The sequence below is a fragment of the Salmo trutta genome, chromosome 34 (genome assembly GCF_901001165.1).
Source record: "Salmo trutta chromosome 34, fSalTru1.1, whole genome shotgun sequence".
Lineage (NCBI taxonomy): Eukaryota > Metazoa > Chordata > Actinopteri > Salmoniformes > Salmonidae > Salmo > Salmo trutta.
In genome coordinates, this window is record NC_042990.1 from 2,583,074 (window position 1) to 2,608,083 (window position 25,010).

At 43.8% G+C, this 25,010-nt stretch overlaps 1 protein-coding gene across 1 annotated transcript; it reads left to right on the forward strand.

Moving 5' to 3' along the window:
- On the forward strand, positions 1-24,389 carry LOC115173307 (TGF-beta receptor type-2). Its single transcript, XM_029731290.1, has 7 exons — positions 1-333; positions 5,411-5,561; positions 6,267-6,457; positions 10,930-11,702; positions 12,130-12,271; positions 23,574-23,698; positions 23,909-24,389. Exons 1-7 carry the CDS (start codon positions 261-263, stop codon positions 24,167-24,169), a joined length of 1,716 nt encoding a protein of 571 aa, XP_029587150.1. The 5' UTR covers positions 1-260; the 3' UTR covers positions 24,170-24,389.
- The last annotated feature ends 621 nt before the right edge of the window (positions 24,390-25,010 follow it).

Here is a 25,010-nt window from a genome sequence, read left to right on the forward strand (position 1 = left end):
GGAAGTAGCCTAAAGAAAAAAAACAGTCCTGCCCTTTCTGAAGATTTCCTGTTTCATGAAAGTGCATACATACTGTCTGACTCAAATACGGCAAATTCTGACTGCACTATTTACTTTAACCCAGGGTTGCTTGAGACGCATGAGAGCAACAGGCAGACGGAAAAATACATCCGAAGAACGTCTCGAATTAAAGTCTGGATATTTACTATAATCAAGCTTTTAGTAAATGAAAAGAAGAGTAGTTTGTAATCCGTTTCTAAATGGAGCTACTTCGGTTTTCTGCTTTCTGGTGTGGAACGATACTCTTTGGTAGTGTTCTGCTTGAACAGAAGGGTGAGTTAAAACGTTTCAAGTAGCCTTTGAATGTTGGTGGTTGGCTATAGTGTTATCGTTGGCTTAAAGTAATTATTGAGACATTTATGAGGTTATTGTAACATTGACACGTGTTTCTGTTTTCCCCAAATTAGAACTTCTAATTGCCATTCAGATTTTTGTAGCAGGTGGTCAAACATGATCCAGCTCTAGATTTTGGTGGAAGGCAAAATGTTCATCTCATTTGAGCTAAAACTCGCAAATATATTGATTGGCTTGTGTTACTGCGAATTTGAATGCATAGTATTTAATGTATGCAAATTACGCAGTCAGTGTTGTTCAATATCAGGAACTCAGGAACTGTGGTACATTTATACCCAAATCCACATTTTTTACTAAAGTGGGGATGGAATGACTGTATGAGCATAATGACTAACTATTTTCAACACTTCAATTGAGCGCTAGTATTTTCCAAGAGGAAATCATATAAGAAAATAATTGGAGTGTGCCATGATGTTTCTGCAAACGGGAAGTAGGCCTATGTATTAAAGTGCTTGCTTAACACAGTGGGAGGAGGTTTGGCTACACCACCTGTTGCAAGAGAAAACCTGCATGGTGGTCCTACCAATGGGACTTTTCATTCTTATGTACATTGTTGACACTGGAAGTGGGAATTATATTTGGTCTATAATTTCCAAGGTAGACACATCATAAATTGTCATCTATTTGCCCCTGTCTCCAACTCCAACCCAGTCCCAATGGCACCAAACAGCTTTGACTTCTTATAATCCTCTCTCCCCCACATCTGCAATTATATTTTGGCATGGGTGACAATTAACAGCATTCATCCCCACCATAGCCCGTCTCCTTGGGCTTAAATGGCATACATTTTGAGAGGAGTTTTTCTAATGATACAATCACTTTTCACTCCACAACCTCTCTCGACTACCAGCTCTCAGCCCAAGATAATTCTTAGCCATTCTGTTATAGCTCTACAACAGACTACAAACTTCACCTCATGCCAAATTCTAAATTGTACACCTCTGCAGTACTTAATCTTAATGTCTTTATTGGTTTGAGCACACAGACATGTACAGTACACCGTAAAAACAGGAATAACAGAATATAGCCTAATATCCGTCTGCAATATCCTGACACCGTGGAGACTTCACCGTCTATACTGCTGTGTGAATGCTGCCACCTGCAGTGCATGTGGCTTCTTTAGATCTGCTCCAGTCACTCTGGTTTTCAGACTTGCAGGTGGTTTTTCTGTCGCTTCAAGCCACAGCTCTACTTCAACCTGAAGATTGTGAACAGGCGGCTACAGTAGGCATTATGTCCTGGTGCACAGGTACAACATTCTCTCCTAAGTCAGTAACCTTGATATTCTCTAACATAGAGTGTACTACTGCACTTTGAGTAAGTTGGAGGGAAGAGAACCTCATTTGCTCTCTCTCCTGTACCGATTTTAGAGGGAGGGGTGATTATTTTGACATGGCAGGGGTTCGCCCCCCTGCCAGCCGGTCCAATACACTGGGGACCCAGGCTGCGTCTAAAATGGCGCTCTATTCTCTATATAGTAAACTACTATTTATGAAATAGGGTTCCATTTGGGACACAACCCCCAATCCTAACCCATTTCGCTTGGCTGAACTCAGCTCTCTGCGACGGAAATTCTTCAAGAGGAAATCCTTGAGCTGCACATGCAGACAGGCCCAGTTAACGGCCAATAACCCACTTTCACTATCGGTTGTGTCACGAGGACACTGCTGATGCAAGTAACAGGTTGAACTTTCTCTTCCTATGTGTGCAGTCTGTTACACTTCGATTTAGTGTGGTTATGTGGCGGTGACGTCAATTGAGTCTGTAAGATCTCTCCCTCCTTCATCTCTTTTTACTTCATTTCACCTCATCTCTGTTTTAGCTATTAAGAGCGTCTGATTTCTGATTTCAGTCAGGTTCTGTTTTTTATTCATGCTAAAGACACGCCATAAAGGTCTGGAAGGAGAGCAAATAAGAAAGAAGGAGTGATGTGGTAGTACTCTTCCTGGTGTGAAATCTCTCAATTTCTCTCTCTCTCTCTCTTTCTCACAAATACACGCTCTAACATTATGTCCTGGTCTTTGATATTCACAAAGTCAATTGGCAAGACACAAATTTGCAAATTGAAGACTACACGACTGAAAGATATACTGGTGTTCAATGTTCCCTTTGTTTGTTTTTATTGTCCTGTCTGGCGGTTGTCTTAGTAGAGATGACTATCATACACAAACAGGACACGTCCCACCACTGGCTCCCCGTGTGAAGTCAAGTCTGAACACGACCATGGTAGATGGATGGCACCGCGGAATGTGCTGATTGTTCACAGTAGAATTTAGGCTCTGGGGAAATAGTTGACATATGGTTGAAAAATGAATGGACATGTTCAATTGAAATGAATGGACATGTTAAATTGAAATGAATGAACATGTTCAATTGAAATGAATGGATTGGAGAATGAATGTTTTTAAAAATAATGTATCACTTATTTAAACTCTCTCTTGGAATAATTATACTTAGCGACATAGTACCGCAAGGAACATCAGTTTTGTCTATTTCGCATGTTATTTTCAAAGTGAAATTGTCAAGTCTCTCAGTAATGATACATTCCTTCACGTAGTCTGGACTGAGATATGAGGTTAAGGTTTCACTGTACTCACTGATGTTCAACAGACCATACTTTTCCAGTGTAGGAAATGTCCATATTACTATATTAGATGGGAAAGTTCACCTTTCTGGTGTTTGTAGCCTTTTGTTTGTCTGTGTAATTGGAGGGAAATGTCAGTTTCCCAAGTCGAGCAAAGTTATCATCTTTGTTAGGTTAATACAGTTTAGGCCCATATAACAGCAATCAAAGACCGGGGTTCAATCCAAAACTGTGCTATATAGTGCGCTTGACATTTAAAGGTAATTGAGCCAACATCTGCAACATTTACCACGATCAAATTAAATCCCGGTCAAAGTTCTTATCTTGTGTTTTAGACCCTCAGAGAGTGAACTGTACTCATTTGTAATAGTGCATTTTTTTCTTATTTGTAACCCTTATTTTACCAGGTAAGTTGACTAAGAACACATTCTCATTTACAGCAATGACCTGGTGAATAGTTACAGGGAGAGGAGGGGGAATGAATGAGCCAATTGGAAGCTGGGGATGATTAGGTGGCCATGATGGTATGAGGGCCAGATTGGTCATTTTCCCAGGACACCAGGGTTAACACCCCTACTCTTATGATAAGTACCATGGGATCTATAGTGACCACAGAGAGTCAGGGTACCGGGGTTAACACTCCTATTCTTACGATAAGTACCATGGGCTCTTTAGTGACCACAGAGAGTCAGGACACCGGGGTTAACACCACTACTCTTACGATAAGTGCCATGGGCTCTTTAGTGACCACAGAGAGTCAGGACACCGGGGTTAACACCACTACTCTTACGATAAGTGCCATGGGCTCTTTAGTGACCACAGAGAGTCAGGACACCGGGGTTAGCACCACTACTCTTACGATAAGTACCATGGGATCTATAGCGACCACAGAGTGTCAGGACACCAGGGTTAACACCCCTACTCTGACCACAGAGAGTCAGGACACCAGCGTTAACACCCCTACTCTGACCACAGAGAGTCAGGGCACCAGGGTTAACACTCCTACTCTTACAATAATTACCATGGGATCTATAGTGACCACAGAGAGTCAGGACAACAGGTTAACACTCCTATTCTTACGATAAGTACCATGGGATCTATAGTGACCACAGAGAGTCAGGACAACAGGTTAACACTCCTATTCTTACGATAAGTACCATGGGATCTATAGTGACCACAGAGAGTCAGGACACCGGGGTTAACACCACTACTCTTACGATAAGTGCCATGGGATCTATAGTGACCACAGAGAGTCAGGACACCGGGGTTAACACCACTACTCTGACCACAGAGAGTCAGGACACCAGGGTTAACACCCCTACTCTTACGATAAGTACCATGGGATCTATAGTGACCACAGAGAGTCAGGACACCGGGGTTAACACCACTACTCTTACGATAAGTACCATGGGATCTATAGTGACCACAGAGAGTCAGGACACCAGGGTTAACACCCCTACTCATTCCACAGAGAGTCAGGACACCAGGGTTAACACCCCTACTCTGACCACAGTCAGGACACCAGGGTTAACACCCCTACTCTTACGATAAGTACCATGGGATCTATAATGACCACAGAGAGTCAGGACACCAGGGTTAACACCTCTACTCTTATGATAAGTACCATGGGATCTATAGTGACCACAGAGAGTCAGGACACCGGGGTTAACACTCCTATTCTTACGATAAGTACCATGGGATCTATAGTGACCACAGAGAGTCAGGACGCCAGTGTTAATACCCCTACTCTGACCACAGAGAGTCAGGACACCAGGGTTAACACCCCTACTCTTATGATAAGTACCATGGGATCTATAGTGACCACAGAGAGTCAGGACACCGGGGTTAACACCTCTACTCTTATGATAAGTACCATGGGATCTATAGTGACCACAGAGAGTCAGGACACCAGGATTAACACCCCTACTGTGACCACAGAGAGTCAGGACACCAGGGTTAACACTCCTATTCTTATGATAAGTACCATGTGCTCTTTAGTGACCACAGCGAGTCAGGGTACCCGTTTAACGTTCCATCCAAAAGACAGCATCCTACACATGACAATGTCCCCAATCATCACTGCCCTGGGGGTATTGGGATATTTTTTAGACCTGAGGAAAGAGTACCTCCTACTGGCCCTTCAATACCACTTCCAGCAGCATCTGGTCTCCCATTCAGTGAACAACCAGGACCAACCCTGCTTAGCATCAGAGGCAATCCAGCAGTGTGATGTAGGGTGGTATGCTGCTGGCATGAAGTAAAGTGCTGCAGTAAAGAGTGAACGTATTGGATGAGATGACACATGAGTAACCTTAATGAACCAACTGTTGACTGCCTCAAATAACCATATCCCTTTTGTAAACTATCAATCTAACATGTCTTTCCCCCTATCTCTTTGTGTCTCCACCCCAGGGGCCTCGTCAATGAACATGCTGAAGCTGAAGCGTCTGTGTAAGTTCTGTGACGTGGAGTCTACCAGCTGTACGGGCACAGGGAGCTGTATGGCCGACTGTAGCATCACATCCATCTGCCCTCATCCAGATGACGTGTGCGTCAGCATCTGGTGAGTGACTACAGCACCCCTCATCATCTTTCATTGAGAGTTGGAATGACCTTTAAACTTGACCTTAGGAGAGCAGTAGTAGTGGGTTCAGTGACACACTACGAGCATGTTAGTGAGTGACAGAGCGGAAATTCATAATCTTGCTTGGTGATTTGTCATTTAAATACTACATTTGCTGTCAACAAGGTTTAACTAAGTAGCCAAACCCAAAAGTGTCCCACCCACTAACCCAAATATAGTTGCGAAATTTGAATGTTAGAAAAGTAGAGAACTAGATTTGGCCTCCTGTTCGAAGCGGAAGGCAATGCCACTGTTTCTCATTGAAGTTTTTGAGGGCGCTAGGACCACAAGCATTTCGCTACACCCGCAATAGCATCTGCTAAATATGCATATGTGACCAATACATTTTATTTGATTTTGATGTTTGATTTACAGCAGTAGGAACTGAAGTCAGCAGAACTCCTAATGTCATGTTCACAGCAAAACCTCTTAAAATGGGTTTCACTACATAATCTACACACCACCCAGCAAGAGACCTGAGTAGCCCATTTGTAGGTTCATTTGTGCACCTTCAGGATTACCTCTGTATCAAATCATTACCATTTGTTAATTAGTCAAGTTATTTTCCCTTTTGTTACTGTCTATAAAACTTAACTCATAACTTAATTGTAGTGTAATTAATGGCTCCTGTTGTCTTGTTTCCAGGAGAAAGAAAGTTGACAACGTCACCATAGACACGATATGCCACAACCCAGCCCATAAGCTGCATGGTCTGATGCTGGAGGACTATAACAACAGCAAGTGTGAGATGAGGGAGAGGAATGGCATGGGCTCCCAGTTCTTCATCTGCTCCTGCTCCGAGGACGAGTGCAACAACCACGTGTTCTTCACTCCCTGTAAGTCCCTATGTAGTGCTATGTCACCTCATATGTAGTGCTATGTCACCTGTTATGTCATGCTGAAGATAGCCTTTTGTGGGCATTATGATTGGTCATACGAGTGCAATGACCATGACTTCTTCACCTTCCGCGAGTCCTTATGTGGTGCTATGTCACCTGTTATGTCATCGCTAAGATTGTGTAATGTAGGCTAGGCATTACAATTGAGGATATAGTTTACCAGCACCTTTGACGTAACTCAAAAGTAATGAACGTTTATGCAATTCCTTATTAGGTTGTCATGTAAGGTGTCACGTATTGAATGTTAACATGTGTGCGCTGTTGTACACCCTCCAAATACAAGATTGCAAACAGGTTTTGCATCGTGGAGGCATTTTGGCTGCAGTCTCTCGTTCTAATCTTGGCCATGGAATCTTATGTATTTTGACTACAGCCTCCAAGCAGTAATAACACAGAGGTACATTTTCGAGACCTGGCCTTCCAGAGCCCAAAATTGAAAGCATCTGCACATGACGATCAACAACATCACGGAAAAACATTTCCCCCTCACCGTGGAGGATGGATAGCTCTGCTGCAAACTGTCTAACGTCATGTTCACCACAAAACATGTGACAACACTGCCCACTTGAAGCATGATGTGCGTAGTGTAACACACGGAAATAAAAGGTGAAAAACAGCACATGCGTGTATTAATACAATCAATGCTCTCGAACCTGGCCCCGACCCTAAGGGGGTAGTAACTAGAAAACGTTCCTCTGTGGGCCGTATTCACTGAGAGATGGCAGAGGCACAGGGACAGGTTTGATGTGACAGATCGCTGCTCTCTCTCACTCTGCGAAAACCAAAACAAACTCCACTGGGGCCACGTTGAAAATTTCAGACATGTGGTTTCCTGACTGAAAAAAAGGAGCACGCGAATGAGGGCTTGACGGGCACTTGCTGTACTGTATGCACACACACACACAAATGCATGCACGTACGCAGGAACACGCACAATCCTTAACTGCCAAACATGTGCCTAATACAGTATCTCTGTCTGTAATTATAGAACAGCAGCAGTCACCCCAGCACTGATAGTCTGCCTGTTCAGACAACGTGTTAACGACTCATTTACAACCCTTCAAATCCTAACTGATCTGACATGTTGTGTTTTATTATGTTTTTAAGAGTCTTCAGCCATCCCCAGAAATAGGATTGTAAACATAGCATATGCATGAACTTTCACCAGATTACTGGGACTAGCAGACACAGACATCACCCCTTAAGAGCATAAGAATCAGACATAGACTAGGTCTATAAAGGGAACACAATATGTGGTTGACTGGGGCATGGTTCAGCCTTGGTGTGTTTAACAGACCAACAAGCTAACTTCAGCTTTGTAGCTTGCAGATGCTTATTGACATTCCTCATGGAAGTGTTAGGTTCCACTGCTTTGCTGGAAAGGAGCAGGCTACGTTGCGCATAGCAAGATGCTCTGAGACAACATAGCTACTTGGCTACTTCCTATTGATTTCCTAGTGCTGAAGGGAATTGGAGTGTAATGTATAGTGTGTATGGCGTTCAAGCACAACTTAAATCCCGTGTGGCTCAGTTGGTAGAGCATGGTGTTTGCAACACCAGGGTTGTGGGTTCAATTCCCACGGGGGACCAGTACGGAGAAAGAAATGTATGCATTCACTACAGTAAGTCGCTCTGGATAAGAGTGTCTGCTAAATGACTAAAATGTAAACTGTCTAATTATAGGCTACTGCACTCGTCATGTATTGAGGGCTCCTGAGTGGCGCAGTGGTCTAAGGCACTGCATCCCAGTGCAAGAGGTGTCACTGCAGTCCCTGATTTGAATCCAGGCTGTATCACATCCGGCTGTGATTGGGAGTCCCATAGGGCAGCGCACAATTGGCCCAGTGTTGTCTGGGGTAGGCCGTCATTGTAAATAAGAATGTGTTCTTAACTGACTTGCCTAGTTAAATAAAAAATTGTATCCCACAAAGTCCTTTGTGGTCATTGTTTTCTATGCAGTGGGCACTTAAGGTCAATAAACAAACAGACTTCTTTGATCTTGACCCTTGTGGCTGGTCCAGCTACTCATAGTGAGTGAAAAGGCTATTGTGAAAATATGCTAAAGTTTTAGACTATAGTATGAGCACTGTAGAGGTGTATAATTGTATAAGTATTGTAGAATATACCTAACTGGCGGGCTGCCCTTGACCAGCACAAAAACATCCTGTGGCGTTCTGCATTAGCATCGAATAGCCCCCGTGATATGCAACTTTTCAGTGAAGTTAGGAACAAATATACACAGGCAGTTAAGAAAGCTAAGGCCTGCTTTTTCAAACAAAAATGTGCATCCTGTATTACAAACTCAAAAAGGTTCTGGGACACTGTAAAGTCCACAGCAACCCGCCAAAGCCCCCAACATTTCTCCTTCACCCAAATCCAGATAGCTGATGTTCTGAAAGAGCTGCAAAATCTGAACCCCCAGAAATCAGCCGGGCTAGACAATCTGGACCCTCTCTTTCTAAAATTATCTGCCGAAATTGTTGCAACCCCTATTACTAGCTTGTTCAACCTCTCTTTCGTATCGTCTGAGATTCCCAAAGATTGGAAAGCTGCCATGGTCATCCCCCTCTTCAAAGGGGGTGACACTCTAGACCCAAACTGCTACAGACCTATAGCTATCCTACCCTGTCTTTCTAAGATCTTCGAAAGCCAAGTTAACAAACAGATTACCGACCATTTCGAATCCCACGGTACCTTCTCCACTATGCAATCTGGTTTCAGAGCTGGTCTTGGGTGCACCTCAGCCACGCTCAAGGTCCTAAACAACACCATAACCGCCATCGATAAGAGACATTACTGTGCAGCCGTATTCATCGACCTGACCAAGGCTTTCGGCTCTGTCAATCACCAAATTCTTATTGGCAGACTCGACAGCCTTGGTTTTTCAAATGATTGCCTCGCCTGGTTTACCAACTACTTCTCTGATAGAGTTCAGTGTGTCAAATCGGAGGGCCTGTTGTCCAGACCTCTGGCAGTCTCTATGGGGGTGCCACAGGGTTCAATTCTCGGGCCGACTCTCTTCTCTGTATACATCAATGATGTCGCTCTTGCTGCTGGTGATTTTCTGATCCACCTCTACGCAGACATCACCATTCTGTATACTTCTGGCCCCTCTTTGGACACTGTGTTAACTAACCTCCAGACGAGCTTCAATGCCATACAACTCTCCTTCCGTGGCCTCCAACTGCTCTTAATTACAAGTAAAACTAAATGCATGCTATTCAATCGATCACTGCCCGCACCTGCCCGCCTGTCCAGCATCACTACTCTGGACGGCTCTGACGTAGAATACGTGGACAACTACAAATACCTAGGTTTCTGGTTAGACTGTAAACTCTTCTTCCAGACTCACATTAAGCATCTCCAATCCAAAATTAAATCTAGAATCGGCTTCCTATATCGCAACAAAGCATCCTTCACTCATGCTGCCAAACATACCCTCGTAAAACTGACCATCCTACCGATCCTTGACTTCGGCGATGTCATCTATAAAATAGCCTCCAACACTCTACTCAACAAATTGGATGAAGTCTATCACAGTGCCATCCGTTTTGTCACCAAAGCCTCATATACTACCCACCACTGCGACCTGTATGCTCTCGTTGGTTGGCCCTCGCTTCATACTCGTCGCCAAACCCACTGGATGACCCACTGGTCATCTACAAGTCTCTGCTAGGTAAAGCCCCGCCTTATCTCAGCTCACTAGTCACTATAGCAGCACCCACTCGTAGCACGCGCTCCAGCAGGTATATCTCACTGGTCACCCCCAAAGCCAATTCCTCCTTTGGTCGCCTTTCCTTCCAGTTCTCTGCTGCCAATGACTGGAACGAACTGCAAAAATCACTGAAGCTGGAGGCTCATATCTCCCTCGCTAGCTTTAAGCACCAGCTGTCAGAGCATCTCACAGATCACTGCACCTGTACATAGCCCATCTATCTACCTCATCCCCTTACTGTATTTATTTTATTTATCTTGCTCCTTTGCACCCCAGTATCTCTACTTGCACATTCATCTTCTGCACATCTACCATTCCAGTGTTTAATTGCTATATTGTAATGACTTCGCCACCATGGCCTATTTAATGTCTTATCTCCCTTATCTTACCTCATTTGCACTCACTGTATATATACTTTTTGTTTTCTTTTTTTCTACTGTATTATTGACTGTATGTTTTGTTTATTCCATGTAACTCTGTGTTGTTGTATGTGTCGAATTGCTATGCTTTATCTTGGCCAGGTCGCAGTTGCAAATGAGAACTTGTTCTCAACTAGCCTACCTGGTTAAATAAAGGTGAAATAAAATAGGTATATTCTACAATATTTTTACTGAGTATGCAATGTACTGTATAACTAATCTATAACATCTGCCTTGTCTCCCTTTTTCTCTCTTGTCTTTCCTCTCCACCCCAGACTCCCTGGACTCCCAGGTGGTGTCGGTGATCCTGGTCAGCCTGGTTCCTCTGCTGGTTCTGGCCATGCTGGTCATCACATCCTTCTATTGGTACCGCATCTACCACCAGCGCCATGCCGGTGCCAAGCGCAAGAAGACGCCTCTCGACTTCAGCGATGCCCGCGCCATCATGATGGACGACGACGGCTCGGACAGCAGCTCCACGCACGCCAACAACCTCAACCACAACACGGAGCTCCTCCCCATTGAGCTGGATGCCCAGGTGGGCAAGGGCCGCTTCGCTGAGGTCTACAAGGCCAAGCTGAAGCAGGGCGCCACGGGAGCCGGTGAGCCCTTCGAGACCGTCGCCGTCAAGATTTTTGCCGATGAAGAGTATGCCTCGTGGAAGAACGAGAAGGACATCTTCTCGGACGCTGACCTGCGCCACGAGAACGTCCTGCACTTCCTGACAGCGGAGGAACGTAAGGTGGAGAAACAGTATTGGCTGATCACGGCCTACCACCCCCAGGGCAACCTCCAGGAGTACCTGACGTGCCACGTCATCAGCTGGGACGACCTGTGGGTGCTGGGCGGGTCGCTGGCGAGGGGCGTGGCCCACCTGCACAGTGACCACACGTTGTGCGGACGCTACAAGGTGCCAATCGTCCACCGGGACATCAAGAGCTCCAACATCCTGGTGAAAGGGGACCTCACCTGCGTCCTGTGTGACTTTGGCCTGGGTCTGCGTCTGGACAACTCGCTGTCTGTGGACGAGCTGGCCAACAGTGGACAGGTACAGATTCTTCTCTTGTCTCTCCTTTCTACTTAGGCTACATCCAAAATGGTACCATATTCTCTATGATTAGGGTACTATATAGGAAAAGGGAGACATTTTATTTGACCAAGGCTTATAGGGGCTCTGGTGAAAAGTAGTGCACTATTTTGGGAATAGGGTTCCATTTCAGACACACTAGTGTCTGGCTCATTTTCTCTTACTGGTTCCTCTTCTGGACAACAAATTAATGATATCCATATAGCAAGTGCTGCTAGGCCTTTAGTTTTATTACAGTGATTAGACAAACAGCCCAGGCTGTCAGTTAAAACTGCAGTTGAATTGTACTGTTACATGGTACTAGAAGCAATCATGCATATTCTACTATCAATAGCATTAGAATGGCGTAGAACAGAACAGAATAAAACAGAATAGTCTCACACTACAGGTGGGCACTGCCAGGTACATGGCCCCTGAGGTGCTGGAGTCCAGGATCAACCTGGAGAACATCGAGTCGTTCAAGCAGACAGACGTCTACTCCATGGCCCTGGTACTGTGGGAGATCACCTCCAGGTGCAATGCCATTGGAGGTAAAGTAACACCACATGATGTCTGACCAATCACGTGACCGAGCTGCATTAGACAGTAGCCAATTGACAGACAATATTTCGATTTGAAGTAGTGACCTTGTGTAAGTGATATAAAGGAATAGGTGTACTTCTCTGTAAAGGTCCATTAAGCTTGTTTTACTCCAATGCTTGTAAACAAAGTCAAGGTAAACAAACTCTATATAGCCTAAAAAATGGTTACAACCATCATTTTGATATCATGGATGGTCAGTCCTTGCATCCATAGCTCTTTCAATGAATTTGGGAGTGGTTAGATTTCTCCAGTCCCATCCCTTAAGTTTTTACCGTAACAGGGGCGGGTAGTACCACTTTAAGGTGTTTATAGTGTAATGGCCACCTATTATGCACAGTGGTCACCTTTTCCCATGATGCCCTTCACTCAAAGGAAGTAAAGGGAGTGGGTGTGTCCTGTTTTTCCACCCTTCTCCCGAAGTGTACACTTTCACACAGCCACTGTCTCACATCTCCATTACTTACTGTGGTGTGGGAAACATTTCAGAGAAACCAAAACGTGTCAAAAAACAATTCATTCTCTGTTAGTTCTCAAAGAACAAGAGCCTTCTATTCACTAATGTACCATTCTTCCTGTTTGTCATCACTCTGAACAACAAGGCCAGGATATGGGCCAATAATATAAATGGGTGATTATCCAATGGGAATCCTACGGCAAGCCACAGGGACATATTTTATATAACATAGAGGAATTTGTTTTTCACTTCCCTCTGTCTCTGTGGTCCATTTTGTCTTGTGGGTGATCCTGTTTGACCATTGTGTCAGAATGTTGATTGAATGTTAGTGTTGGTGCTTGCCTGCTTCCAGCGCGGCCATTTCCTGTTTTCCCTTTGGTACCTAGGGGCCCCTTTAGCGCTGTCACCGCTTTAGCGCTGCCACAGAGCCCTCTGAAGGAACATGGCCGAATGATCAGCCTGTTATACCCTCTCACTTTTTCCTTCCAATGGCATGGGGTGAAAGAATACTGTATGTGTGCCCATTGGGTACACCTCTGAAATGAAAATAGTCAATTTCCTCTCTCTTTCTTTCTCTCGCTTTCTCTCTCTCTGTCTCCCTGTCTTCCTCCCTCTTCTATCTCTGTCTGTCTGTTTGTCTCTCTCTCTCTTTATCCCCGTCTGTCTGTCTGTCTGTCTGTCTGTCTGTCTGTCTGTCTGTCTGTCTGTCTGTCTGTCTGTCTGTCTGTCTGTCTCTCTCAGCAGTATCTTGTGGCCTATACTCTACAGTAATAAATGAATCTCCCCATGTCATGACATTACGTACATCCACCATCCACGACTTTTCCAGCTGGCACTGTAGACAGACAGTGGTGAGAGGACAGGATAGCATAGATTTACGGGAGAGGGGAAGCGCGGCGCCTTCCTATCCCTGGATGGGAATAGGACCGGTGGGGAGAGAAGCAATTGGGATAATCCATGTGTTTTGGCTTAGTCTGATCTCGCCCACCAATACCACTCGTCTTCCCATAGATTGGTATCTGTTCTGATAAAAGTGGAGGGGTGAAATGTGTTGTGCGTTAGGAAAGCCCAAGGAGACTTTCCCATGTTGAAAGGTTAAATCACTGTTGGAATTAAGCTAGTCTCCCACCTTGATACAACAAGAAGCTGCCTTATTTTGTGTAATAACGTTACTGTGCTGCACTGACAGTTTGTTTGGAAATTCCCTTGGGGGGTAAAATGTTTGCAGAGTTAGAATGACTAACTCAACAAATGCTGCTATCTATGTCTGCGAAACTGGCATTCACACAGCTACATACAGGACATGTATTTTTACTACTTGTCATCCTTTCAATAAAAACTTCCCATGCTATCAACCCAGCTCGGTGAGTCAATATTGCCGGCATAAAACTCTGTTCACCTGAGAACACACACACACACACACACACACACACACACACACACACACACACACACACACACACACACAGCAGATGGCACAAAACTCCTCTCAACTTCGAAAACACAAACACTCCCCTCTTCCCCAAACACAGTCAGACTGACACATCTCAGTGCATCATTATAATGAGTGGGTGAAGCCGCCATGGCTTCCATGTCTGTCTGTCTGTCTGTCTGTCTGTCTGTCTGTCTGTCTGTCTGTCTCAGCCGCCACCTGCCTCAGTGCCTCAGCAGACAGATGTCAGAAGCTCCCGTTGTCTCGCTGCCTTGCCTGGCAGACTGCCACATAACACAGGCAGTCAGTCAGTCAGCCACTTTGTCACAGTTTTGGGGGCCTTTCGTATGATCTGGGATCTGTAACGCGGTACGAACGCGCCTGTCTGTCAACAGGGCCAGTCGCAACCTCAGAGAAAGCAGCAGCAGCCGTCACAATGCATTCTTTATCCTCAAAGTAAAAGTAAGGACAAGTAAAAAGAATCAACTATGGGAGAAAGTAATAAATACGGCCATCTCTTTTCCCGAAATGTTTTTCCCATATAATTTGCACGGCTGGAATTAGGAGCAGGAAAGACAGGAGGGCGTTCACTGGCTGGTTTAGGGAGGAATGGGAGAACAGTGGTGTTGACCGTCCCACTGTAGGAGAAATTCCTTCACTCCCCTGAGGGAGAAGACAGGGTTAGAGTAGAGTGGAGGAGGGCAGCTGCTATCCAGATGTCATGGCCTCACCTCAAGCCTGAATGGGCCCCATGCTGTCTGTCTTGTCTGTCTGTCTGTCTGTCTGTCTGTCTGGCTAGCTGTCTGGCTAGCTGTCTGGCTAGCTGTCTGGCAAGCTGTCTGACAAGCTGTCTGACAAGCTGTCTGACAAGCTGTCTGGCAAGCTGTCTAGCAAGCTGTCTGTCTGTCTTTTCTGTCTGTCTGTACCCTTACAGAAAATGGTTTCACATGTGGAAAATCACATGATTTCACATGAAATTTCACGTGAAATCATGTGAAAACATGTGTTTTGTAACACTTCACATGTGATCACAAGTTTTCACGTGTAGTTTCATGTTATCACATGTTGCTTTACATGTTACGACATGAATTTGTTGGGCTCCCGAGAGGCGGTCTAAGGCACTGCATCTCAGTGCAAGAGGTGTCACTATAGTACCTGGTTTGAATCCAGGCTATATCACATCCGGCCGTGATTGGGAGTCCCATAGGGCACCGCACAATTGGCCCAGCGTCGTCTGGGTTTGGCTGGGGTAGGCCGTCATTGTAAATAAGAATTTGTTCTTAACTGACTTGCCTAGTTAAATAAAGGTGACATTTTTTTCTTCCACATAAGATCACATGATCACATGAAAGCAAGTGTTTTTGGAAGACTTTACATGTGTTCACATGAAATGCATGTGTTATTTCGTAAAGGTATGACTTCCTGTCTGTCTGGATGGCTGTCTGTGACTGGCTTCCTGGCTGGTTTGCTGCCTGTCTGGCACCCAGGACTTTAACAACCTGTGAGGAAGATAAAACAAGGTCAGAGCCATCGCCACAAATTCTCAGCTTAATCAAAACCATCAGAGGAGAGAAGTAGAATAGAATAGTTTATCGTTCTCCAAGAGGGAGGGAAAGAGTGTCAAGCATGATTGTCAAGCTGTCTCAAACAGATTCATGTTACTTTTTTGGCTCGGATCAGAAGCAAACTTTTGTTAGCTCTATGAGGCTCTGTTTTCTTGAATTATTTAAGTTGACTGAAATCCTAATATCTACTATACTGCAGATAGTGTACTAGAAAATAACCAGTACAAACTACTGTATGATGAATACAGGTAATACCACATTCCTATGTGCATGAGGGGTACTATATGTCTGTGGGTTTACATTGGTCAAATTGTATTGTTAGGTGTTACTGTACTGTTGGAGCTAGGAACATAAGCATGCATTTATCTTATTGTATTGTTAGGTGTTACTGTACTGTTGGCGCTAGGAACATAAGCATTTATTTCGCTACACCCGCGATAACATCTGCAAAATATGTGTACACGACTAATACAAGTTGATTTGACTTGTGAACTGGCAAGTTGTGGTTCAGATATACTCAGGTGGTTCAGATATACTCAGGTGGTTCAGATATACTCAGGTGGTTCAGATATACTCAGGTGGGTCAGATATACTCAGGTGGGTCAGATATACTCAGGTGGGTCAGATATACTCAGGTGGGTCAGATATACTCAGGTGGGTCAGATGTACTCAGGTGGTGGCATGCTTTCTCAACCACAGGGTACAGTTTGAACAGGAGTCTCTAGAATGAGTCATAGTAGCAAACATATGACTGTGGTAGCACAGTAACTTAAACAGGTCAGGCTTTGAACCAGGAAACCAGACTGAGACCTGATGGTTAATAGCATGAGAGAGAGAGAGGCTGGCCATGTAGTCTAAACCTATGGAAACCCATGTCTGAGCTGCCAAAAATGTACTGTATCAACATTACAAACCAGCAAGAGGAAATCGATGGTGAACTACAGAGCGGGAATGTTGAGACATTTTCTTGATTCACTTGTTCAAATTAAATCAAACTGAATTTGTCAAATGCGCCGAATGCAACAGGTTTAGACCTTACAGTGAAATGCTTACCTAAAAGCCCTTAACCTACATTGCAGTTTCAAGAAAAATACAAGTTTAGAAAAGATTTACTAAATAAACTAAACAAAAAAAAGTAACACAATAAAATGAAAATGACGAGGCTGTATACAGGGGCTACCGGTACCGAATCAATGTGCGGGGTAAGGATTAACTGTTCACCATTCTTATGGCTTGGGGGTAGAAGATGTTAAGGAGCATTTTGGACCTAGACTTGGTGCTCCGGTACCACTTTCCATGCAGGAGTAGAGAGAACATTCTATGACTCGGGTAGCTGGAGTCTTTGACAATTTTTAGGGCCTTCCTCTGACACCGCCTGGTATAGAGGTCCAGGATGGCAGGAAGCTGGCCCTAGTGATGTAATGGGCCGTAAGCACTACCCTCTGTAGCGCCTTGCAGTCGGATGCCGAGCAGTTGCCATATCAGGCGGTGATGCAACTAGTTAGGATGCTCTCGATGGTGTAGCAGAATAACTTTTTGAGGATCTGAGGACCCATGCAAAATCTTTTCTCCTGATGGGGAATAGGCATTGTTGTGCGCTCTTCATGACTGTCTTGGTGTGTTTGGATCTTGATAGTTTGTTGGTGATGTGGACAAGCTCTCGACCCGCTCTACAACAGCCCCGTCGATGTGAATGGGGGTGTGCTCGGCCCTCCTTTCCTGTAGCCCACGATCAGCTTCTTTGTCTTGATCACGTTGAGGGAGAGGTTGTTTGTTGTTCTGCCACCACAATGCCAGGTCTCTGACCTCCTCCCTATAGGCTGTCTCATTGTTGTCGGTGACCAGGCCTACCCCTGTTGTGTCGTCGGCAAACTTAATGATGGTGTTGGAGTCGTGCTCGGCCATGCAGTCATGGGTGAACAGGGAGTACTGGAGGGGAATCAGCACACACCCCTGAGGGCCCCAGTGTTGAGGATCAGCGTGGCAGATGTGTTGTTGCCTACCCTTACCACCTGGGGGCGGCCCGTCAGGAAGTCTAGGATCCAGTTGCAGAGGGAGGTGTTTAGTCCCAGGGTCCTTAGCTTAGTGATGGGCTTTGAGGGCACTATGGTGTTGTACGCTGAGCTGTAGTCAATGAACAGCATTCTCACGTAGGTGTTCCTTTTGTCCAGGTGGGAAAGGGCAGTGTTGAGTGCAATAGAGATTGCGTCATCTGTGCATCTGTTGGGGCGGTATGGGAATTGGAGTGGGTCTAGGGTTTCTGGGATGATGGTGTTGATGTGAACCATGACCAGCCTTTCAAAGCACTTTTCGGCTACAGATGCGAGTGCTACGGGTCGGTAGTCATTTAGGCAGGTTACCTTAGTGTTCTTGGGCACAGGGACTATGGTGGTCTGCTTGAAACATGTAGGTGTTACAGTCTCGATCAGGAACAGGTTGAAAATATCAGTGAAGATACTTACCAGTTGGTCAGCGCATGCTCTGAGTACACATCCTGGTAATCCGACCTTTTGAAGGTTGACCTGTTTAAAGGTCTTACTCACATCGGCTATGGCAAGTATGATCACACAGTCATCCGGAACAGCTGGTGCTCTCATGCATGCTTCAGTGTTACTTGCCTTGAAGCACACATATAAGTCATTTAGCTTGTCTGGTAGGCTTGAATCACTGGGCAGCTCGCGGCTGGCGTTCCATTTGTAATCCATAGTTTGCAAGCCCTGCCACATCTGTAGTAGGATACAATCTTAGTCCTGTATTGACGCTTTGCCTGTTTGATGGTTCATTGTAGGGCATAGCGGAATGTCTCATAAGCGTCTGGATTAGTGTCCTGCTCATTGAAAGCGGCAACTCTACCCTTTAGCTCAGTGCGGATGTTGCCTGTAATCCATGGCTTCTGGTTGGAATATGTACGTACGGTCAATGTGGGGACAACGTCATCGATGCAGTTATTATGAAGCCACTGTGTCACGGCTGTTGTAAATATTGGACCAAGGCGCAGCGGGTATGTGAATGCTCATTTTTATTAAACACGAAACAAAACAAGAAAACGGTGAACGGACGACAAACAGTCTTGTAGGCTCACACAGCAATACAAAGAACAATCTCCCACAATACCCAAAACAAACAAACTCCTAATTATAGGACCTTCCATCAGAAGCAACGATAACCAGCTGCCTCCAATTGAAGGCCCCAATCCCAAATAATAAACATAGAAATAAACACCCTAGAAACAGACATAGAACTGTACAACATAGAACTAAACCAAAAACCCCAGAAACATAAATAAAAACCCCCTCTACAAAAACACACACTTCAAACCATATAAAACAAATACCCCCTGCCACGTCCTGACCAAACTATAATAACAAATAACCCCTTTACTGGTCAGGACGTGACACAGTGACTGATGTGGTATACTCCTCAATGCCATTGGATGAAAATCATGAAAAATAGTCCAGTCTGTGTTAGCAAAACAGTCCTCTAGCTTAGCATCTGCGTCATCTGACCACTCTGATGTATGATGAATCTCGATGTGTCAATTTGTCAGTTATCATGAAAGGTGATTTCTTCATTAACAGTTCTAATACAGATATGTGAGTCAATAGGAACGTGATATGTGCTTTAAAAATACTTTATAACATCATTAATTGACCTTAACTGAACAGGTCATCCTCATTTACAGTTGAAGTCGGAAGTTTGCATACACTTAGGTCATTAAAACTCGTTTTTCAATCACTCCACAAATGTCTTGTTAACAAACTATAGTTTTGGCAAGCCGGTTAGGACATCTACTTTGTGCATGACGCAAGTAATTTTTCCAACAATTGTTTACAGACAGATTATTTCACTTATAATTCTCTGTATCAAAATTCCAGTGGGTCAGAAGTTTACATACACTAAGTTGACTGTATTTTAAAACGGCTTGGAAAATTCCAGAAAATGATGTCATGGCTTTAGAAGCTTCTGATAGGCTAATTGACATCATTTGAGTCAATTGGAGGTGTACCTGTGGATGTATTTCAAGGCCTTCCTTTCAACTCAGTGCCTCTTTGCTTGACATCATGGGAAAATCAAAAGAAATCCGCCAAGACCTCAGAAAAACAATTGTAGACATCCACAAGTCTGGTTCATCCTTGGGAGCAATTTCCAAATGTCTGAAGGTACCTCGTTCATCTGTACAAACAATAGTACGCAAGTACAAACACCATGGGACCACGCAGCCGTCATACTGCTCAGGAAGGAGACACGTTCTGTCTCCTAGAGATGAACATACTTTGGTGCAAAAAGTGCAAATCAATCCCAGAACAACAGCAAAGGACCTTGTGAAGATGCTGGAGGAAACAGGTACAAAAGTATCTATATCCACAGCAAAACGAGTCCTATATCGACATAACCTGAAAGGTCGCTCAGCAAGGAAGAAGCCACTGCTCCAAAACCGCCATAAAAAAGCCAGACTACGGTTTGCAACTGCACATGGGGACAAAGATCATACTTTTTGGAGAAATGTCCTCTGGTCTGATGAAACAAAAATAAAACTGTTTGGCCATAATGACAATCGTTATGTTTGGAGGAAAAAGGGGAAAGAACACCATCCCAACCGTGAAGCACGGGGGTGGCAGCTTCATGTTGTGGGGGTGCTTTGCTGCAGGAGGGACTGGTGCACTTCACAAAATAGATGGCATCATGAGACAGGAAACATATGTGGATATATTGAAGCAACATCTCAAGACATCAGTCAGGAAGTTAAAGCTTGGTCGCACATGGGTCTTCCAAATGGACAAGCATACTTCCAAAGTTGTGGCAAAATGGCTTAAGGACAACAAAATCATGGTATTGGAGTGGCCATCACAAAGCCCTGACCTCAATCCCATAGACAATTTGTGGGCAGAACTGAAAAAGCGTGTGCGAGCAAGGAGGCCTACAAACCTCACTCAGCTACACGAGCTCTGTCAGGAGGAATGGGCCAAAACATATTGGGGGAAGCTTGTGGAAGGCCACCCAAAACGTTTGACCCAAGTTAAACAATTTAAAGGCAATGCTACCAAATACTAATTGAGTTTATGCAAACTTCTGACCCACTGGGAATGTGATGAAAGAAATAAAATCTGAAATAAATCATTTTCTCTACTATTATTCTGACATTTCACATTCTTAAAATAAAGTGGTGATCCTAACTGACCTAAGACAGGGAATTTCTACTAGGATTAAATGTCAGGAATTGTGAATTGCTGAGTTTAAATGTATTTGGCTGAGGTGTATGTAAACTTCCGACTTCAACTGTAACTCACTTGCTTTGCATGAGCAGTTCTCAGAAATATACCCAGTCAGTGTTAAAACTTTTTTCTCAAACCACTATCTACATTCTCTTGTCTTGTTGTTGTCTCATCCATTGCAGAATTTAATGTTAGGTTGGTTGGCTTGAAAAAAGTTTCTCTCAAACCAATATTGACCATTCCTTCCTTTTTAGCAAACACTTCTTGTGTGGAGACCACAAAATGACCTTAAGTGTGGACTTAGCATGGGAGCCTATAAATGGGAGCCTATAAAAAAATACTAAATTGTTTATAATTTATTCGAAAACAATAGCTCCCAAAATATGCCATTTATTCATATGGCATATGTTTTCGAATAAGACAATAAACAATTTTGTATTTTTTTATAGGCTCCCATTACACAACCCTAAAACTGTTTACATTTTAGCAGATGCTCTTATCTCGAGTGACTTACATTAGTGATTGCATACATTTTCATACTTGTCCCCCATGGGAATCAAACCCACTACCATGGCATTGCAAGCACCATGCTCTACCAACTGAGCTACACGGGACACCAGGAATAAAATAAATAACCTCTATTCCTTTACTCGCTTGAATAATGATAGATGGGTGGGCAGGTGGGTGTACTTTTGCTAAAACACTGAAACGAGGGAAATCTTCTTCTCAAAAACAGGAAGTTCATGCCTGTAGAGTCAGCTGTTGGCTCAAGCGGTGACCTAGCATCCGATTCCTGTCTGTGTTCATCTGGACTTCCTGTGAGGCCTCTCTTCTGGGCAGGGACTGTGCGTTTCTCATCTGTCAGCCAGAATTCAGTTGAACAGTATTACAGTACTGTACAGGGAAATAACTGATCAGCTTTAAAGGTCCAGTGCAGCCATTTTTATCTCAATATCAAATAATTTCTGGGTAACAATTTTAATTTTACCTTTATTTAACTTGGCAAGTCAGTTAAGAACATATTCTTATTTTCAATGACAGATTAGGAACAGTGGGTTAACTGCCTTGTTCAGGGGCAGAACGACAGATTTTTACCTTGTCAGCTCAGGGATTTGATCTTGCAACCTTTCGGTTGCTAGTCCAACACTCTAACCACTAGGCTACCTGCCGCCCCATTAAATACCTTACTTCAATTAAAATGGTCAAAAAGAAACAAAAATTGCTTCTTAGCAAAGAGCAATTTCTCAAGCAAGAATTTAGCTAGGACTGTCTGGGAGTGGTCTGACTGAGGTGGGGAAAACTGAACATTTGCTGTTATTGGAGAGATTTGGAACTCTTTCTTATTGGTCTATTAACTCATTTACCGCCTGGTGATGTCAAAATTGGCAGGCCAAAACTCCACCCCATCAAAACAGGCTGAAATTTCAAGCAGCTCTTACACAATTTCACCGTGGTTATTCCAACCTCATAGTGTGGAAATATTCATAAAAAAAACAGGAAAATCACATTTCTGACTGCTGGGCCTTTTGACTCCGCTTACTTAACAGGTCAACTCATCATTGTTTTGATTGACTGTGTTGTGAGATGGTAAAGGTTTTATTATGATCCATATACTATTTCCATGTCTTCATTCTGTTCACGATGGCAGTACTAAACGAATGCAAAAGTGAAACAATAGTTTCAGTACAGTACAGGTATTCATTGTGGATGTATTTCTTAATGCTACAGTGCCATTGCGCCATAATAACCCTGTTGTTTTCAGTTGGCTCTGTCTCATGTCTGTTCAATGTTATTTTCCAATAATGTTTTTGCAATATGGAGCTATTGAGGATAGTTTACTTACTGGCATACAGTTTTTTTTGCGTCGGAAATCTGGAAAATTACTTTTAGTTTCATTTAGCACTTGGTTCCTACACAGAATTTGTCAGACTACTTTAGGTACCCAATTTGGCCTTTCTGAAACAAATGTTTTTATATGAGAGCTCCACTCTTCAAAGTGAACTTGAGTTTGATTTGTTGCTCTACCCAAAGTACAGATCAGATCAATGTAAAGATAAATAGTTCTCTGCAAACCATTGACTAAAGTTTCCAGACTGCATCATCCCAAGCCAACTCTTTGAAATTCTGCCTTGAGTAAACTTTATTTCTGCATGGGGTTTGACGAGCATCTTGGATGCCGCGTTATAAGATAGCTGACACTGAGCCACCGCTGAGTTGGTGAGTTGTTTCAAGCACATTTTCACTGAGATCTAATGCAATAATATTGACTGTTTCTCTCAGGCAGGTTTTCCCTGGCCCCTGATCCTATAAACCTAAAACATATGTCATTTTTTACTTCTGTGACCTCTGTATCTCTCTGTTCCTGTTTGAGTATACAATATGATATGATACTTTATCGTCCACTTTCATGGAAAATCATTTAGTGAGGCCAGGACTACATTTGAATATTCACAAAACAGTACAATGTTCTGTGGCTCTGTCTGTGTGTTTATGAACCTACTGTATAAACCTATAACGTATCTTTTGACTTCTGTATCTCTCTGGCTCCTGTTTTAAATGTTCGGCTCTGTGTGTGTTTGTGTACAGAGGTAAAGGACTACGAGCCCCCCTTCGGTAAGGTGAGGGAACACCCGTGTGTGGAGAGTATGAAGGACAGCGTTCTCAGAGACAGGGGACGACCAGAGATCCCCAGCAGCTGGATCAACCACCCAGTAAGTAACAAGACCTGCTTTCATTATGCATAATGCACACATTCTCAGATGGATTATTGCATAATTTCCTTGCACATTTTATTTATGTTTTACAACAGCTATTTTTTTCATCGGATAATCTGATTAGGGCCAACCTCTCTCTCTACCGACTCCAGTATCTGTGTACCACTGCTGACTGTAAGTCTCTGTGCTCCGCTGCTCCTCCCTCAGGGCATCCAGGTGGTGTGCGGCACGATAGACGAGTGCTGGGACCACGACCCCGAGGCCAGGCTGACTGCACAGTGTGTGGCCGAACGCTTCAACGACATGGAGCACCCAGACAAGCTGTCTGGACGCAGCAACTCAGAGGAGAAGATTCCCCAGGACATCTCTGTGACAGAGTTTGAAGAGATTGAGAAGAAGGAAGTATGCCTCAGAAACTACAATGCCCCTGCTGGGGAGGCTGAGAACTACAATCAACCACGCAGCTGAGAGAGATTTCAGTGGAGAGTCTCTTCGTATATGCTCTGTTTATTTGTCCTGCTTGTGACTCCAAGGAACAAACAGATTGGCTGTTGTGTGTCATGGATGTAAAAGGGAACAAAACTGAACAATCCAATCAGCAAGGAATTTATCATTATTTTTTATTTTTTAAAAGATTTACAGCATTTGCTCCAAAGACGGATTAAAGCCATGACTGGACTGGTGAAAATATAAAGCCCTCTTAACTAAATACTGTTTGCACTTTATCAATAGCTATGCATACCAAATGATGTACAGTACCAGTCAAAAGTTGACACACCTACTCATTCCAGGATTTTCCTTTATTTGTACTATTTTTTACATTGTAGAATAATAGTGAAGACATCAAAACTATGAATCAACACATATGGAAACATGTAGTAACCACAAAAGTGTTAAACAAATCAAAATATATTTTATATTTGAGATTCTTCAAAGTAGCCACCCTTTGCCTTGATGACAGCTTTGCACACTCTTGGCATTCTCTCAACCAGCCTCATGAGGTAGTCACTTGGAATGCATTTCAGTTAACAGGTATGCCTTGTTAAAAGTTATTTTGTGGAATTCCTTTCCTTCTTAATACGTTTGAGCAAATCAGTTGTGTTGTGACAAGGTAGGGGAGGTATACAGAAGAAAGCCCTATTTGGTAAAAGACCAAGTCCATATTATGGCAAGAACGGCTCAAATAAGTAAGACAAACGACAGTCCATCATTACTTTAAGACATGAAGATCTTTCAAGACCTTTTAAAGTTTATTCAAGTGCAGTCGCAAAAACCATCATGCGCTATGATGAAACTGGCTCTCATGAGG

What these genes read in the sequence shown, in the direction of transcription:
- LOC115173307 (XM_029731290.1), top strand. Translation starts at nt 261, where the DNA reads ATGGAGCTACTTCGGTTTTCTGCTTTCTGGTGTGGAACGATACTCTTT. An exon ending in CCACGTGTTCTTCACTCCCT is followed by an intron (nt 6,458 to 10,929) that starts GTAAGTCCCTAT and finishes TCTCCACCCCAG; the next exon opens with ACTCCCTGGACTCCCAGGTG. An exon ending in AGCTGGCCAACAGTGGACAG is followed by an intron (nt 11,703 to 12,129) that starts GTACAGATTCTT and finishes CTCACACTACAG; the next exon opens with GTGGGCACTGCCAGGTACAT.